The sequence below is a fragment of the Heterodontus francisci genome, chromosome 18 (genome assembly GCF_036365525.1).
Source record: "Heterodontus francisci isolate sHetFra1 chromosome 18, sHetFra1.hap1, whole genome shotgun sequence".
NCBI classification, from domain to species: Eukaryota; Metazoa; Chordata; class Chondrichthyes; order Heterodontiformes; family Heterodontidae; genus Heterodontus; species Heterodontus francisci.
In genome coordinates this window covers 78,764,530-78,783,690 of record NC_090388.1, presented here as the reverse complement: position 1 = coordinate 78,783,690, position 19,161 = coordinate 78,764,530, and the positions used below count along the sequence as shown (strand labels likewise).

Below are 19,161 nucleotides of genomic sequence, written 5' to 3'. Positions count from 1 at the left end.
TGGTGAGTGATCTTTCGACCAGTATTCCAATAACCGTCGTAACTTTCAGGACAGCAGAAGGAACAAGTTTTTTTTCAACAAGTACCATCAGATCTGGCCCCTTGTAATGTTTTTAGGATTGTGTGGTAATTAGGAATGATAAAGTTCATTTTCAGAAAAATTACCATCAAATTTAAACTAAGACTGCATCTTTTGTAAAACTATCAAAGTATTATCAAACACAGAATTAATGATGAGCACATAGCCTTTTAAATGATAAAATATTCATCATTTTGAAATGCAAAATTGCTTCAAAGGGAATGTTTATTAAATCACTTAAAAATGCCACTTCCACAGTGCACTAAAAACTGGAGCTATTGATGTTTTTTCTTTTCTGCCCTCTCAAGTTTCCAATTTGTACTGGTGTTCGGTGTCATGGGTGGCAGTTCTCTTCTGCTACCTCATCTGAGCAGTTATTCTTTGTCAGCCCACTCCTATAGCTGTTGGAAGACTATTTGACTGTGGAGGGCACTATAGCCCAACCCCATACTGTCTTGGACAACTGCACCTCTTGCAGCATCAGAATTTGACAGGTTGGGAGGACATTTGGCTCACGATGCCTGACCTGGTTCTCTGAAAGTTATTCACTGTTAAATTTGTTCATTCATTTCTAGCATGTCTTAAAAAAAAACTTTCAGAAACTCCTCTTGGAATTCCTTTCCTTCAGACACCCTATTTATTGGAAGCCAGATGTCATAGGTGAAGACCTTAGACAAGAAAATGGTTACAGTTTACTTGATCCTGGGAAATCTCATTGAGCAAAAGTGTGGCAGGCAGAGGAAGACATCTAACGCTCAATGTTAAACTTCGGTAAATTGTTTTTGTTCTGCTAGGAGCTCAAATTCAAGTTATTTACCTTTCATGTCATGTGGGCGGACTGTCTTATGAGGAAAGATTGGACAGGCTAGGCTTGTATCCACAGGAATTTAGAAGAGTAAGAGGCGACTTGATTGAAACATAAGATTCTGAGGGGTCTTGACAGGGTGGATGTGGAAAGGATGTTTCCCCTTGGAGAATCTAGAACTAGGGGTCACTGTTTAAAAATAAGGGGTTGCCCATTTAAGACAGATGAGGAGAAATTTTCTCACAGGGTCGTGAGTCTTTGGAATTCTCTTCCTCAGAAGGCGATGGAAGCAGTGTCTTTGAATATTTTTTAAGGCATAGATAGATTCTTGATAAGCAAGGGGGTGGAAGGTTATCGGGGGTAGGTGGAAATGTGGAGTAATCAGTTCAGCCATGATCTTATTGAATGGTGAAGGAGGCTCGAAGGGCCGAGTGGCCTACTCCTGCTCCTAATTCGTATGTTCAGACGTACTAATAGTAATTAATTGTATGGGAAATGCATTGGGATGTCTGTAGGACACAGAAGTTGTCTAGGCAGAGAATAAATAAATGACTAAGGATTACATAGAATTTTGAAGCACCAAAACAAGCCATTTGGTCCAACTGGTCTCTGCTCGTGTTTATACTCCATACGAGCATATCCTTCTATTCCTTAAAATAAAAGCAAAATACTGCGGATGCTGGAAATCTGAAACAAAAACAAGAAATGCTGGAATCACTCAGCAGGTCTGGCAGCATCTGTGGAAAGAGAAGCAGAGTTAACGTTTCGGGTCAGTGACCCTTCTTCGGAACTTTTCATGTCATCTGCGAACTTACTGATCATACCTCCTATATTCACATCTAAATAATTAATGTACGCTACAAACAGCAAGCACCGATCCCTGCAGTACACCACTGGTCACAGGCATCCACTCGCAAAAATCAACCCTCGACCATCACCCTCTGCCTCCTGCCACGAAGCCAATTTTGAATCCAATTTGCCCTGGATCCCATGGGCTCTTACTTTCTTGACCAATCTCCCATGTGGGACCTTATCAAAAGCCTTACTGAAGTCCATGTAGACTACATCAATTGCCTTACCCTCATCTACACATCTAGTCACCTCCTCGAAAAATTCTATCAAGTTTGTTAGATATGATCTCCCCCTTACAAAGCCATGCTGATAATCCCTGATTAATCCCTGCCTCTCCAAGTGGAGATTAATCCTGTCCCTCAGAATTTTTTCCAATAGTTTGCCAACCACTGATATTAGACTCACTGGCCTGGTTTATCCCTGCTACCCTTCTTTTCCTAGTTTTAGGAAATAAAGATGAGCAGGTGGAAGGAGTGGTAGTGGGAGAGAATTTTGGTGGTAATTATCATAATTCAGTCAGTTTTAATAAAATTATGGAAAAGGACAGAGACTGAACAGGAGTTAGTTCTCAATTGGGGCAAGGCCAATTTTACTAAACTGAGGAGTGATTTAGCGAAAGTGCTACTTGAAGGTAAATCAGTGTCAGTGAGGCTTTCCAAGGGGAGATTTAAGGGGCTCAGGGTAAACATGTTCCCACAAAGAAAAAGGGTGAGGCAGCCAAATCTAGAGCCCCATAGATGTCAAGGAGCCTACAGGGTAAGATAAGGCAGTAAAGGAAAGCTCATGTCCAACACCAAGAACTCAATACTACAGAAAGCCGAGAGGAGTATAGAAAGTGGAGGGGTGAAATCAAAAAGGAAATTAGGAAAGCAAACAGAGGGCATGAAAGAATATTGGCATGCAAAATCAAGGTGAACCCAAAGATGTTTTCTCAATACATTAAGAGTAAGACGATAACTAAGGAGAGAGTAGGGCCCATAAAACAGCAAAATGATAAACTATATGTAGGAGCGGAAGATATTGATATGGTTCTTAATGAATACTTTGTCTTCACAAAAAAGGGGGCGATGCAGATATTGTAGTTAAGGAGGAAGAGTGTGAAATATTGGATGTGATAAACATAGGGAGAGAGGAAGTATTAATGGGATTTGCATCCTTGAAAGTTGAGAAATCACCAGGACCAGATGAAATGTATCCTAGGCTGTTAAGAGAAGCAACAGAGGAAATACCGAGGGTCTGACCATCACTTTCCAATCCTCACTGGATACAGGTGTGATGCCGGAGGATTGGAGAATTGCTAACATTATATCTCTGTTTAAAAAGGGAGCGAAGGATAGACTGAATAATTACAGGCCAGTCAGTTGAAGCTCAGTTGTGGGATAGTTATTGGAATCTATACTGAGAGACAGGATAAACTGTCACTTAAAAAGGCACAGGTTAATCAAGGATAGTCAGCATGGATTTGTTAAGGGGAGATTAGTTTGACCAACTTGATTGAATATTTTGAAGTAACAAGGAAGATAGATGAGTGTAGTGCAGTTGCTGTGGTCTATGTGGATTTTAACAAGGCCTTTGATACAGTCCCACATGGCATACTGGTTAAAAAATAAAATCCCATGGGATCCAGGGAAATGCAGCAAGTTGGATACAAAATTGGCTCAGTGGCAGGAAACAAAGGGTAATTGTTGACGGCTGTTTCAGCGATTGGAGGGCTGTTTCCAGTGGCGTTCCACAGGGCTCAGTACTGGGTCCCCTGCTTTTTTTGAGGTGCATATTAACAATTTTGACGTAAATTTAGGAGGCATGATCAGAGGTTTGCGGACGATACAAAGATTGGCTGTGTGGTAGATAGCGAGGAGGATAGCTGTAGGCTGCAGGAAGATATTGATGGTCTGGTCAGATAGGCAGAAAAGTGGCAAATGGAATTCAACTTGGAGAAGTGCGAGGTGATGCAGTTGGAGAGGTCAAACAAGGCAAGGAATACACAATTAATGGGAAAATACTGAAGTGTAAAGCAAGTAAAGGACCTTGTAGCAAATGTCCACAGATCCCTGAAGGTAGCAGGACAGGTCGATAAGGTGGTTAAGAAGGCATATGGAATCCTTTCCTTTATTAGCCTAAGTATAGAATACAAGAGCAGGGAGGTTATGCTGGAACTGTATAATTCATTGGTTAGGCCGTAACTTGCGTACGGTGTGCAGTTCTGGTCACCTCATTATAGAAAGGATGTAATTGCACTCGAGAGGGTACGAAGGAGATTTGCGAGGATGTTGCCAGGACTGGAAAAATGCAGCTATGAGGAAAGATTGGATAGGCTGAGGTTGTTCTCCTTGGAACAGAGAAGGCTGAGGGGAAATCTGATTGAAATGTACAAAATTTTGAGGGGTCTAGATAGAGTGGAGGTGAAGGGTCTATTCACCTTAGCAGAGAGGTCAGTGACGAAGGGTAGTGATTGGTAGAAAAATTAGAGGGGTGATGAGGAAAAATGTTTTCACCCAGAGGGTGGTGATGGTCTGGCACTCACTGCCTGAAAGGGTAGTTGAGGCAAAGACCCTCAACTCTTTCAAAAGGAGTCTGGATATGCACCTCAAGTGCGGTAAGTTGCAGGACTACAGACCAAATGCTGGAAGACGGGATTAGAATAGGTGGATCGTCTTTCAGTCGGCACAGACACAATGGGCCAAATGGCCTCTTTCTATGCCTTAAACTTTCTATGATTCAAATTGGAATGCTGCAACAGGTCTTCATTGGAGACTTCCTCTGCCTCTGTTTGGTCACCCCCTTTACCATGATAACCCTTTCTTGCCATGCCTGAAGGTCTGGCACTCGTCACCTCATCAAGTGCATGAGACAGGGGTATTAATAATGGGAAACTAGGAAATGGCAGAGAGTTTGAACAAACATTTTATATCTGTCTTCACAGTAGAAGAGATCAAAAAAATCTGAAGAATAGCAGAAAATCAAGAAGCAAAAGGGAGGAATTAAAACAATCACTCACTGGAGAATAGTACTAGGAGAGGGCGGCACAGTGGTGCAGTGGTTAGCACCGCAGCCTCACAGCTCCAGCGACCCGGGTTCAATTCTGGGTACTGCCTGTGTGGAGTTTGCAAGTTCTCCGTGTCTGCGTGGGCTTCCTCCGGGTGCTCCGGTTTCCTCCCACATGCCAAAGACTTGTAGGTTGATAGGTAAATTGGCCATTATAAATTGCCCCTAGTATAGGTAGGTGGTAGGGAAATATAGGGACAGGTGGGGATGTGGTAGGAATATGGGATTAGTGTAGGATTAGTATAAATGGGTGGTTGATGGTCGGCACAGACTCGGTGGGCTGAAGGGCCAGTTTCAGTGCTGTATCTCTAAACTAAACTAAACTAAAGAACCAATGGAACTAAAAGCTGACAAGCCCCCTGGACCTGTAGTCTGCATCCTAGGGTCTTAAAAGAAGAGGCTGCAGAGATATTGGATGCATTGGTTGTAACCTTCCAAAGTTCCCAGCGGATTGGAAAACTGCAAACGTAACACCTTTATTCAAGAAAGCTGGTGGGGGTGGGGCTGGTGGGCAACAGGCCTGCAGTTTCCTGCATTCTAACATCTGTCATTGGAAAAATGCTAGAATTCATTATTAAGGAAGTCGTAGCAGGACATTTAGAAAATCATAATAAAACCATGTTGATTCTGCTTGATTGAAAGGGAAATAGCGTTTGACAAATTTATTAGAGTTCTTTGAGGATGTAACAAGTAGGGTGGATAAAGGGGAACCAGTAGACATAGTGTATTTGGATTTTCAAATGGCATTGAATAAAAGTACCACACAAAAGGTTACTGCCCAAGCTAAGAGTTCATGGTGTTGCAGGTAATATTAGCACAGCTAATTAACAGGAAAAAGTTGGGATAAATGGGTCACTTTCACACTGGCAAACTGTAACTACTGGAATACCACAGGGATTAGGGCTGGGGCCTCTACTATTTACAGTTTATATTAATGATTTGGATGAAGGGACCAAGTGTATTATAGCCAGATTTGTGGACAATACAAAGATAAGTAGGAAAGCAAGTTATGAGGAGGACACAGAGTCTGCAAAGGAATATAGAGACGTTAGGGGGCGGGTGGGGGGTGAATTTGGCAGATGAAGTATAATGTGGGTAAATGAGGTTGTCCAGTTTGACAATTTAGAAAAACAAGATATTATTGACAAGGAGAGAGACTGCAGAATGCTGCTGTACAGGGGGATCTGGCTATCCTTGTCCATGAATCTCAAAGTTAGCATGCAGGTAGAGCAAGTAATTTGGAAGGCAAATGGAATGTTGGTCTTTATTACAAGGAGGATGGAGTATATAAGTAGGGAAGTCTTGCTACAACTATACAGGACACTGGTGAGAAAGGAGGGATATACTTTAGAAGCAATTCACTAGGCTGATTCCTGGGATGGAAAGGTTGGGCCTAAACTCATTGGAGTTTAGAAGAATGAGAGATGATCTTACTGAAACATATAAAATTCTAAGGGGGCTTGACAGGATAGATGCTGAGGGGATGTTTCTCCCTCATGGAGGAATCTAGAACTAGGGGTCACAGTTTCAAAATAAGGAGATGGCAATGAGGAGGAATTTCTTTTCAGGGTCATGAATCTTTGGAATTCGTTTCCCCAGAGAGCAGTGGAGGCTGAGTCATTGAGTATATTCAAGGCTGAATTACAGATTTTTGATCTACAAGAGTGTCCAGGGTTATGGGGAGCAGGCAGGAAAGTGAAGCTAAGGTCATAATCAGATTAGACATGATCTTATTGAATAGTGCAGCAGGCTCAAGGGGCTGGGTGGCCTGCACCTGCTCCTATTTCTTATGTTCTTCTGAAAGGGTTTCCCCTGACAACACTTGTGTGCACACTTGGCATCAACTCTGGACCCGAGTCCCCAGCTCCCATTCTTCCTTCAGCCTTTTGAGGCCTTACTCTGCTCCCTCCTGCTCTATTGAAAAAGAAAAGGGTATAAAGAAAGGGCAGGGAAATGGAACTCACCAAAGACTTGTCGTCATTTCACCACCTAAACTGTCACAGCAGTGTTGTACCTAATCCCTTTTTCAGGAAGCCAGCAATGCAGTGGGACAAAAGGCCTTCATCTGTGCATTTCTCATCACTACCCTGTGAAGTGCCTTAGGACATTTTGTATGTTCAAGGCACTATATAAATGCAAGTTGTAGTTGGTGTGCAATTTTAGATAAGACATTAGAATTTGCTACTGTTTTGGGATGTATTTCTGCTCCCTGATTTGTCTGTTGTAAGGGCCTATGAGAAATGGGTTTGGAAAATAAGATGGCAGCAATTTATACAGTCAGGTTCCACAAACAGCAATGAGATAATAAACAAATGAGCTGTTTGAGGGATAAATATTATCTAGGATACTAGGAAGAACTACACTGTTCTTCTTTGAACAGTGCCATTTACATAGAATCATAGAAAAAGTAGGGTACAGAAGGAGGCCATTCAGCCCATCGTGTCTGCGCCAGCTGAAAAAATAGCCACCCATTCTAATCCCACCTTCCAGCACCTGGTCCATAGCCTTGCAGGTTACAGAAATTCAAGTGCAGGTCCAGGTAACTTCTAAATGAGTTGAGGGTTTCTGCCTCTATCACCGATCCGGGCAGTGAATTCCAGACACCCACCACCCTCTGGATGAAAAACATTTCCCTCATGTACCCTCTAATCCTTCTAACCATCATATTAAATCTGTGCCCCTGGAAATTGACCTCTCCACTACAGGAAACAGGTCTTTCCTGTCTACTCTATCTAGGCCCCTCATACTTTTGCAAACCTCAATTAACTCACCCCTCAGCCGCCCCTGTTCTAAGGAAAACAACCCTAGCCGATCTAATCTTTCCTCATAGCTGCAACTTTCAAGCCCTGGAAACATTCTTATAAATCTTCTCTGTACTCTCTCTCCAGAGCAATTATGCCCTTCCTGTAATGTGGTGACCAGAACGGTATGCAATACTCCAACTGTGGCCTAACTAGCGTTTTATACAGTTCCAGCATTACATCCCTGCTTTTGGATTCCATACTTTGGCCAATAAAGGAAAGCATTCTTCACTCTATCTACCTGTCCTGCCACCTTCAGGGACCCGTAGACATGCACTCCAAGGTCCTACACTTCTACCCCTCTCAATATCCTCCCTTTTTATTGTGTATTCTCTTGCTTTGTTTGCCCTCCCCAAATGCATTACCTCACACTTCTCCGGATTGAATTCCATTTACCACTTTTCTGACCACTCAACCAAACCATTGATATCATTCTGGAGTCTACAGCTATCCTCTTCACTATCAAGTGCACAGCCAATTTTTGTGTCATTTGCAAATTTCCCAATTATGCCTCCCACGTTTAAGTCCAAATCATGAATATATACCACAAACAGCAAGGGACCCAATACTAAGCCATGTGAATGCCACAGGAAACCACTTTCCATTCCCAAAAACATCTGTTGATTACTACCCTTTGTTTCCTGTCACTGAGCCAATTTTGGATACAACTTGCCACTTTCCTCTATCTCCATAGGCTTTCATTTTTTCTGACCAGTCTGCCATGTGGGACCTTGTCAAATGCCTTACTAAAATCCATGTCGACCACATCCACTGCACTACCCTCATCAATTTTCCTTGTTACTTTCTCAAAAGATTCAATCAAGTTAGTAAGACACTACCTTCCCTTAACAAATCAATTCTGACTATCGCTGATTAATCCGTGCCTTTCTAAGTGGCAGTTTATCACGTCTCTCAGAATTGATTCTAATATTTTACCCACCACTGACATCAGACTGACCAGTCTGTAATTATTTGGCCTATCCCTCACGCCCTTTTAAAACAATGGTACAATGTTTGCAGACCTCCAATCCTCTGGTACCTCGCCTGTATCTAGTGCAGATTTGAAGATGATCTTCAGAGCATTTGCTATTTCCTCCCCGGCTTCCTTTAACCACCTGGGATACAATCCATCCAGCCCGGGCGATTTATCCACTTGCAAGCATGTCAGACCCTCTAGTACTTCTCTCATTATGCTTATTGTATCTAATATTTCACACTCCTCTTTTACTACAATGTGTGCATCATCCCTCTCCTTTGTGAATTCAGAGACAAAAAACTGATTAAGAACCCTGCCCACATCTTCTGCATCCATGCATAAATTCCCTTGTACATCTCTGATGGGCCCTACCCTTTCCTTAGTTATCCTCGCTCTTAATGTACTGATAAAACATCTTTGGGTTTTCCTTGATTTTACCTACCAATAATTTTTCATTTTTCATGTCCTCGCTACACTTTCCTAATTTCCTTTTTTACTTCACCCCTGCACTTTCTATATTCCTCTAGGCTTTCTAAAGTATTAAGTTTTTTTTGTGACCATCATAAGCTTTCTTTTTCTGCTTTATCTTACCCTATATGGTTCTAGATAATCAGGGGGCTCTACATTTGGCCATTCCACTCTTATCTTTGTGGAGACAATGCTACACTGCCAGTAGAATCTTGCTTTTGAATGCCTCCCACTGGTTTGCTACTGATTTTCCTTCAAGTAGCTGTATCCAGTCCACTTTTGCCAGATCACCTCTCAGCTTCGTAAAATTAGCCTTCCCCCAATTTAGAATTTTTACTTCTGCTTTATCTTTTTCTGTGATTATGCTAAAACTAACTGTATTATGGTCACTATCTCCAAAATGGTCACCCACTGCTACTTCATCCACTTGCCCAGCTTCATTACCGAAGACTAAATCTAGAATTATGCCACCTCTCATTGGACTTGTTACATGCTGGCTAAAAAAATTCTCTTGAACACAGTTCAAGAATTTTGTGCCCTCTGTGCCCTTCACACTGTTTGTATTCCAGTTGACATTAGGGTAGTTAAAATCCCCAACTATTATTGCCCTATAGTTTTTGCACTCAAATTTGCCTACGTATTTGTTCTTCTATATCCTTCTCACTATTTGGGGGTCTATAGTACGTTCTTAGTTGGCTGCCCCTTTTTTTATTTCTGAGCTCAACCCATACGGTTGCATTTGATGATTCATTCAGCATATCATCCCTCCTCACAGCTGTTACTGTCCTCAGGTTCCCATCCCCCTGCCAAACTAGTTTAAACCATCCCCAACAGCACGAGCAAACCTTTCTGCAAGGATATTCGGCCCTTCCTGTTCAGGTGTAGACTGTCCGGCTAGTACAGGTCCCACCTTCACCAGAACCGGTCCCAATGGCCTAGAAATCTGAAGCCCTCCCTCCTGCACCATCTCTCCAGCCACGCAGTCATCTGGTGTATTCTCCTATTTCTATATTCACTAGCACGCGGCCTTGGGAGTAATCCGGAGATTACTACCTTTGAGGTCCGGCTTGCTAATCTCTTTCCTAACTCCCTAAACTCAGCCCACAGGACCTCCTCCTTCTTTGTTCCTATATCGTGGGTACCAATGTGGACCACGTCCTCTGGCTGTGCACCCTCGCCCTCCAGAATGTTCTGTTGCCACTCGGTGATATCCATGACCCTTGCACCAGGGAGGCAACATACCATCCTGGAATCATGTCTGTGACCACAAAAACACATCTACTGAGAGGGAGCAAGGGGCCTTGGTTTTACGCCTCATCTGAAAGATGACATCTTGGACAGTGCAGCATTCCCTCAGTCCAATTTTTTAACTGATGAAAAGCTAGGAACAGAGAAGGTCGAAAGAGAATTAGGGATCCATGCACCCAGATGACTAAAATGTACTGATCAGCTGCAAAAAATAAACAAGGTTAATGGAATTTTGTGGGGGCCAAAAGCTTGGTCAAAGAGGTAGGTTTTAAATGAAGCAAGAGAGGTCGAGGTGTTTCAGGAGGGATTTCCAGAGCTTTGGGCCTAGACCACTGAAGGCACGACCACCAATGGTGGAGCGATTTTTAAAAAAAGTCAGGGATGAGCAGGAGGCCAGAGTTGGAGAAACAGAGATCTGAGGATTGTGGGGCTGAAGGATGCTACAAAGATAGAAAGGGAAAAGGCTATGGAAGGACTTGAAAACAAGGATGAGAACCAGGAGCCAAAGTAGATCAGCCAGCACAGGGGTGATGGGTGAACAGGACTTGATGCGAGTTAGGACAGAGGCAGCAGAGTTTTGGATGAGATCAAGAAGGTGCAAGGTAGGAGGCTGGCCGGAAGGAATTGCACTGAATGTAACAAAAGCACAGATGAGGGTAGATAGAAACGTCTTTCCACTGGTGGGTGGGTAAGAGGACATAACCTAAATATCAGAGCCAGGTCATTTAAGAAAATAGTTAAGAAACACTTCTTCACACAAATGGTAGCAGAAGTGTGGAACTCTCTCCCAAATAAAGCAGCAGATGCTAGCTCAATAAATAATTTCAAATCTGGTCTCAATAGATGAGGCAGAGGTGGAGACAGTCATAGATTATGAAAGAGGTGGTCTTGGTAAGGAACATGACACGGGGTCAGAACATTAGCTCAGCATCAAATAAGACACTAAGGTTGCAAACAGGCAGTAGTCAGGGATAGGATGGAGTTTGTGGTGGGGACAGACCCCACAGCTTACACTAGAAATCTGAATTAATTGTAAGTATGGATTCTGCCTAATCTGCATGCCCATGTCACAGAATGGCCTCTGACTGGCATTCCCCTTCTCAGAGTAAACAGATGGCAAGATGGTTTCCAAAAAGAATCATTACAACTTTTTCAGGTAAGCCATTAAACTGAGGCCTATTCTAGTGGAAATCAAAGACCCAATGACATCATTTGAAGAAAAATTCTCAGGCAAACAGTCCTCCCTCAATTGACAACATTCATGTCCTCGTAGCTTGTGACACAATAGTTGCAGAACCCCAAGAGCACTTTGATGTGATTTAAATGCAATGAACCAGTGAATAGGGTGTGGATAATGAGGGAGTTGGCACAGTGCAACAAGGCCCACTATCCATCAGGCACCCTGGCTCACAGAGCTGACCTCAACAGATAATGCAGGGTCAGCTCATAAGCTTTTTTTTTTATTGCCGTCCCAATGTATGTGTGTGCCATATATCAAGGTTGGGATTTTCGACATCTGTGGCTTGAACAGATTGTCATCTATTTCATTATCGTCAATATGTGCATATAGGGACTTATTGTGGTTCGTTGCAAAGGTCATGTTCACCTAGACAAAAAATTAAGCTTTAACTCCATGGTCCTTCCTTACCAAGCTTGTCTGGATCAAAGACAGCATCTGGAGCACTTCTGTGCACTCTTGGGGGAGCAGGCTTCATTAAACGATCCTTGACTGAAATAACTCCGCAGATTCTGCACAGACTGTGTAGTTGCTGCTCACTACTGGGTACTGAACAGGCCTCCTGTCAGAGTGGGAAGCACCTTGTAACAAGAAATTTAAATTCCTGCTCTCCCAAGCTTCTGGAGGCAGCAGTCGTGAGAGGAGCTCCTGATTTCAGGAAATGTCTGGTCATTCTGGGAAGGTTGGGAATCCTACAGCACCTGCTAGTCAGAGTATGTTACCCAGCTACTTTGGTTGATGTGCTTCACATTATCAGCCCTGTGGATGTTAGCAATGCTGTAGGAGAGCAATACAGCCTTAAGGCACTGTTATCTTTTATTTTGATATCAGCAGGAATTGCAATGAAAAAAAATGAGACACAGTCTGGAAGGAAATCATATTCCTCCAGCCATTCACAAAAATTAATGCAAGTTTTTTTTCTCAAAGAAAATTGGTGTGAATTTTTTTCCTGCTGTGCTGGGAATGGAACACTTTCCTGTTCAGGCACCCAGCATCAGTCTCAATCACACCAATGACAGCACAGTCAAATCTACTTTGACTCTACCCAAACAACATGCCTCAGTACAGAACTTCCTCCTTCCTCACCCACCCCCCCCCCCTCACCCACCCCCCCCCCCCCCCCACTCCCCCACCCTATGCCTCAATGCAACACCGTTCTATTCTCACAGCATCGAATCTGTGGCCTCTGAATGAGATTCTGTTTTAAATTAGAGGTAGTTTTGTAATGCAGGGTCCTTCCCCACCACCCCCCCCTCCCCCACCCCGATCCAATGCATTGAGTCCAAGCTTATTTCATCCTAAACCAGCAGAAAAGGGACCATTTCATTCCATCAAAAAATTATGCAAAAGGCTCATATAATGTTGGCCTTTATCACAAGGGGTCTGGAATACAAGGATCTGGAAGTTATGCTAGAGTTGTATAAATCTCTGGTTAGACCCCATTTTAGAGCACTGCACTTTAGGAAGCATCTATTACTTTTGGAGGGTGAGCTGTGCAGATTCCCTAGAATAAGACCAGAGCTAAAAGAGTGGAATTATGAGGATGAGTTACATAGAATAGACTTGTATTTGTGTAGAAGATTAAGTGGTAATGTAATTGGAATGCTTAAGATTAAAGGATTTGATAGGGAAAAGAGAAACTATTTCCTCTGACAGGAAAGTCCAGAACGAGGGGTATAACCTTAAAATTAGAGATAGGTTGTTATGGGATGATATTAGGAATCATTTTTTTCTCTCAAAAGGTAGTAGAAATCTGGAACTCTCTTCCCCAAAAGGTGTGGAAGGGGGGGCCAACTGAAAATTACAGAAGTGAGATTGTTAGATATTTGTTAAATGAGAGTTTTCAGAGATGTGGGCTGGAATTTGACATTAGTGGTGGCCCCACACACCAGCTGAAAAGTCAGTGGCGAGCCCGCCTCTGCCGGGCCTGGGGAGTCACGCTGGGATTTTTCACTCCCCAGGCCCTTAATCGGTCTTGGGCAGGACTTCCACCTCCTTGAGACAGCAAGTCCCGCCTAATGGAGCTGCCGGCCAATCAGCAGTCCGGCAGCTCTTAGTCCCAGCAGCACCACCGGAAGCAGTGGCCACTGCTGGGACTACACCCAGCTTCAGCAGGAAGAGGATGGATGGCCCCAGAACGAAGGTGAGTCTTTGGGGCCTTGCCAGGGACAATCGGCCAGGCCCAAGCGAGGCAAGGGGGAGGGAGGGGAGTGTTGTGCAGTGGCGGTTGGGGCTTCGGGGGCGGCCCTCTGTGTGGCACCCTGTGCCCCACAATCAGGAGGGCCCCCCAGCCAAAAAGAAGGCTGCCAAGTGTTTCCTGGCAATGTTCTTGGGGCCTTTGCTGCCCACCCGCCGCGGGTAAAATACCCGTGGCAGGAGGAGGTCCTGAAATGGCAGTTAATTGGCCACTTAAGGGCCTTGATTGGCCTGAGGCAGGCAGGCCGTTTCTCAGCACTGCCCCGCGTAAAATTGCAGCAGAGGTGGGAAGGCATCAGGGATGCAACCCCTGCTCTCTTTCTCCCCCCACCCCCCCCAAATCTCCCACTCAATTTATTGGTCCACCATCAGCCTGCTCGTTGGGGGGCTGTAAAATTCTGGCCATGGAGTCAAGACACAAATCAGCCATGATCTAACTGAATAGCGGAACAGGCTCAAGAAGCTGAATGGCTTCCGGTTGTTCCTTGTTCCAGTGAGCATTGCTTTTGAACCCAATACAAAGATGAAAGGGCATTACACTAGCCACTTCTCTGAACACTCTGAAACAGTACATGAGCAGATAATGGGAGAGAAAGTTAGAAATTTGTACTATGGGACATACCTGATCTGAAGGCTGCTGATTCCTCTGTGCTATAATATCTTTAATCACTCTGACGAAGAAAGCATTCACCTTGCTCATTGATGTAAGGGGCATCAAGTGCCGAATAGGCATCATGATGGAGGGGAATATTACTGAAACAGAAGAAATTTTATCATAGACACATACCAGGGATTTCTTCCCCCATGTACTTCTCCCCACTTCCACCCCACCACCTGACTTCTCCCAATCCCTGAAGGTGTTCATTCTGCTGGGCTATGGTGCCATGGGTGTTGATAATCCTAGAACTGAATCCAATTAAAGTCCTCCCCTCCAGAGGAGGGAAGTAATAGAGTGGAAATTCTAGTAGCTTTGCATATAACTGCATAGAAACAAGGACGGGAGGGCCTGTCGCTAAATGTCACTAGAAACCATAAGCGGTTGAATTTTCATGGCTGCAATGAGTAGCAGACTAAAAATGAGATGCTTTAATGGGAGATCAGAACAAATTTTACAATCTACATCTAAATCCATTGTGCCATGATGTTTAATTGCATTTTGTGCACTTCTGCTGGCTTGCTCCACAGTGTCAGGAACCATGGACCTGCCTGGGAACTGCCATTATTAGATTGGTGACAGGATTCTGTTTGAGGTACAGATACCCTTGTGTTCCAGAGCATAGTTGTGGCTCTTTTCCACAAAGAAAATTCCAGTGAGCTTGCAAATTACAATGCCACTGGATCGTGAGATTCTTTTGGATGCCCCTGCACACATATCAGATGCTGTGGAGGCCTTCCAAACATCTAAAAGGAATAGATTGAGCTTTGCTCTCAAGGAATTTATAGGGTACGGCATGTTGGTATGGAACTGAGTGACATAGGTGGGACTGGATAAGAACGTCAGGTTTCCTATCCACATTAGTGAACTAGTTGGATTTATATGACAATCCAATGCTTCATGGTCGCTAGATACCATAATCTAAATTTAGATTTTTAAACTGAACTCAGTTCACAAACTGCCATGTTGAGATATGAACTCACTTTCTCTTAACATTAGTATAGACCCCTAGATTATTAGGCCAGTAACATGTCCACTACACCACCACACCCAATTAATATGGCTGAAAGGAATGTGAAGAGAACGATAAAAATGGTGAGACTTACTGCTGAGGAAAATAAGTGGTTTGAAGAAATTTATCTTAAAAATCATCTTTGCGTGTTTGACAAATGGGTCTTCTGGGTTCTTCTGGGAGTCCACCTGTGTACCAAATGCGACACTGGCAATAACGTCCATGGAAAAGCAGCCATAATACCTATTGGGAGATGCAACCAATATTATCCACAGGCTACAGACTCTTCCCATTTTGCATGAAGCCCTGAAATTGGGTGGACCCCACAAAACCAACCTTCCAAAAATCTACCGCAACACCAGCTCATTATAAAAGGGAGTGTCAGTATTAAAGCAAAGTTAAGAAACCAGAAAATATGACCAAAAGCAACAACAGAAAACCAGGTGAGAATGTGAAGTGGTGAACATTTAAGGTGATGCTATTCATCAGGAATTGTGAAGAAAGGCTGAAGGAGTTCAGCTTGCTTAGGAAACAGAGTTTGAGGTAACCTAATTGAAGTTTATGAAACAAATTGGTCACCGTGCTACAGGGTTCAAAACCCCAAACAAATTGCAGATCTCTGTTTCCCCACCGGGTATTCAAGCTATCAAATAAGTTCATCAGGGGAGGTCATTTGAAACAGATGCAACTTCATGTTTGAACCTCTCCAATTGGCTTTCTGCCCCTGCCACAGCATTGAAATGGCCCTTATCAAAGGCACAAACGACATCCTATGTGACTGCCTGTGGTGCACTATCCCTTCTCAACCTTTTCTTTGTCTTTAGCCTTTGATACGGTTGACCACACCATCCTCCCTCAGTGCCTCTCCTCCATCATCCAGCTGGGTTGAACGATCCTCGCTTGATTCAACCAAGTTGTAGCCTAAGAATCTCCTGAAATGGCTACTCTTTCCACTCCTGCATTTTACCTCTGGAGTGCCTCAAGGATCAATCCATGCACCCCCCTCTTATTTCTCATCTACATGCTGCACCCCAGTGAAATCATCCAAAAACATGTCAGGTTCTACGTGTATATGGATGACACCCAGCTCTACCTCACCAGCACTACTCTCAACCCCTCAACTGCATCTGATTAGTCACACTGCTTGTCCAAAATCCAGTGCTGGATGAGCAGAAATTCCTCCAATTTATCACTGGGATGCCCAACACCATTGCCTTCTGCCCTTCTACAAACTCCATTCCATCCCTCTCTGTGGTTGCCATTGGAGGCTGAACCAGACTGTTGGAAACCTCAGTGTTATATTTGCTCTATAACCTGCCTTGCCAAGAATGCCTACTTTCACTGTAATATCACCTGTCCCTGCACCTGCCTCAGCTCATCTATACTGAAACCCTCATCCATCCTTTAACTCCAGACTCGGCTATTCCAGTGTTCTCCTGACTGGCCTCATCTTCCTCCCTCTGTAAATTGTTCTCATGCAACTCTGCTGCCTGTGTCCTGACTCAACACACCATGTCCTGTTCACCCATCACCCCTGTGTTCAATGACCTACATGGGCTCCCCTTGGTGAAAAGCTAGAAGCAGTGGAAGTCCAAAGAGACTGGGACTTGATGTACATAGATTATTAAACTGTAATAGGTACAAATAAAATCAAAAGCCAATGGAATACTGACCTTTACATCTCGAGAATTAGAATATAGGAGTTGGAAATCATGCTCCAGCTAAACAAAGCCCTGGTTGCACCACATCAGGAGTATTGTTTCCAGTTCTGGGCACCACCCCTTAGGAAATATATATTGGCCTTGGAAGGAGTGCAGCTGTGATTTACCTGGACTCCGTGGGTTAAAATCCCTGGAGCGATTTAGCAAACTAGGGTTATATTCTTTGGAATTTAGAAAAATCAGGAATGATTGAACGTTTTTAAGATATCAAAGGAAACAGAGAAATACGATCTACTCTATTACTGCCAGATGAGGAATCTAGGTCCAGGAAACTTGGCCTAAAGATTAGAGTCAGGCTTTTCAGAAGTGAAGTTCGGAACATTTCTACACGCAAAAGGTGGTACAAGTTTGGAACACTTCCTCAAACAGCAGTTGAAACTGGGTCAATTGATAATTTTAAATCTGAGTTTGACAGATTTTTTGTTAACCAAACTACTGCAGGGATGTGGGGCGTGGGGCAAGGACCAAGCGGTAGGACATTTGGTCACAGATCCGCCATAATTGCAATGAATGGCAGAACAGATTTGAGAGGTTAACTGCCCTATTCTTGTTTCTATGTTGCTCTTCTAGTAGCTCCTTATGTGGCTTAGTGTCAGATTTCTCTGCTCCTGTGAAAAGCCTTGGGACATTTTGCTACTTTGTAGGGACTATATCAATGCAAGTTACTGTTGACATAAATGGGATCAAGGGTACATATTACTGGAAAAAGGGATTGAGGAGTATGGTGAGAAGATAAAATAGCTATGGTAACCTGTGAAAGTGAGACCGTCTTAACTGAGGCTAACAGTTCTAAAAGTTGTTCGATAAATATCTTTTTCTACAGGGTGAATGATTACATGACCATCTTTTATTTTGTCAAGTTCCATTGTAAACTGCATAGCCTTAAACACTGGTATCCAGAAAACAACCTCAGGAAACGAACTTCACATCGAATCATAGAATGGTTACGGCACAGAAGGAGGTCACTTGGCCTTTCGTGTTCATGCTGGAACTCTGCAAGAGCAACTCGGCTAGTCCCACTCCACCATCCTTTTTACCCCGTAGTCCTGCAAATTTTTTCTCTTCAGATATTTATCCAATTCGCTTTTGAAAGCCATGACTGAATCTGCCCTCATCACGCTCCGTCAGTGCATTCCACATCCTAACCACTCACTGTTATAGTTTTTCTTCATGTTGCCTTTGGTTCTCTTGCCATTCACGTTAAAGCAGTGTCCTCTGGTTCTCAACCCTTCTGTCCATAGGAACCGTTTCTCTCTATCAACTCTGTCCAGGCCCCTCATGATAGTTCCAGAATTGGACACAATACTCCAGTTGAGGCCGAACCAGTGTTTTATAAAGATTCACTATAACTTATTTGCTTTTGTACTCTATGCCTTGATTTATAAAGCCCAAGATCCCATATGCTTTATTAGCTGTTTTCTCAACCTGCCCTGTCACCTCCAATGATTTGTGCACATATACCCCCCAGGTCCCTCTGGCCTGTACCCCTTTTAAAATTGTATCTTTTATCTTATATTGTCCCTCGTGTTCTTCCTACCAGAATACATTTCTTCACACTTCTCTGCATTAAATTTCGCCTGCCATGTGTCTGCCCGTACCACCAGTCTATCTTGTATCCTCTTGAAGTCTCACCTATCCTTCTCACAGTTCCCAACACTTCAAAGTATGGTGTCATCAGCAAATTTCAAAATTTTACCCTCTACACCCAATCTAGGTCATTAGTATAGATCAAGAAAAACAGTGGTCCTGATACCAAGTGCTGGGGAACTCTACTGTATACCTTCTTCCAGGCTGAAAAACAACCATCACCACTACTGTTTCCTGTCACTCAGCCAACATAGTATCCATGCTGTCCCTGTCCCTTTTTATTCCATGGGCTTCAACGTTGCGACAAACCTGTTATGTGGCGCTTTATCAAAGGCATTATGGAAGTCCATGTACACCACATCAACTGCATTACCTTCATCAACCCTCTCTGTTACCTCATCAATAAACTCAATCAAGTTGGTTAAACACGATTTTGCCTTTAACAAATCCACGCCGGCTTTCCTTAATCAACATTTGTCC

The 19,161-nt window shown here is 43.5% G+C and overlaps 1 protein-coding gene across 4 annotated transcripts in view; it reads right to left on the bottom strand.

Annotated features, from left to right (window-relative positions):
• The window catches only part of tbxas1 (thromboxane A synthase 1 (platelet)), a 325,351-nt gene that overhangs the window by 63,008 nt on the left and 243,182 nt on the right, over positions 1–19,161 (bottom strand). For all 4 annotated transcript variants that reach the window (XM_068051060.1, XM_068051062.1, XM_068051063.1 and 1 more), the window contains 2 exons: positions 15,468–15,616; positions 14,329–14,459 (listed from right to left, as the gene is read on the bottom strand). In XM_068051060.1, coding sequence (XP_067907161.1) covers positions 14,329–14,459; positions 15,468–15,616 — 280 coding nt within the window. The remainder of the gene's footprint in view (positions 1–14,328; positions 14,460–15,467; positions 15,617–19,161) is intronic.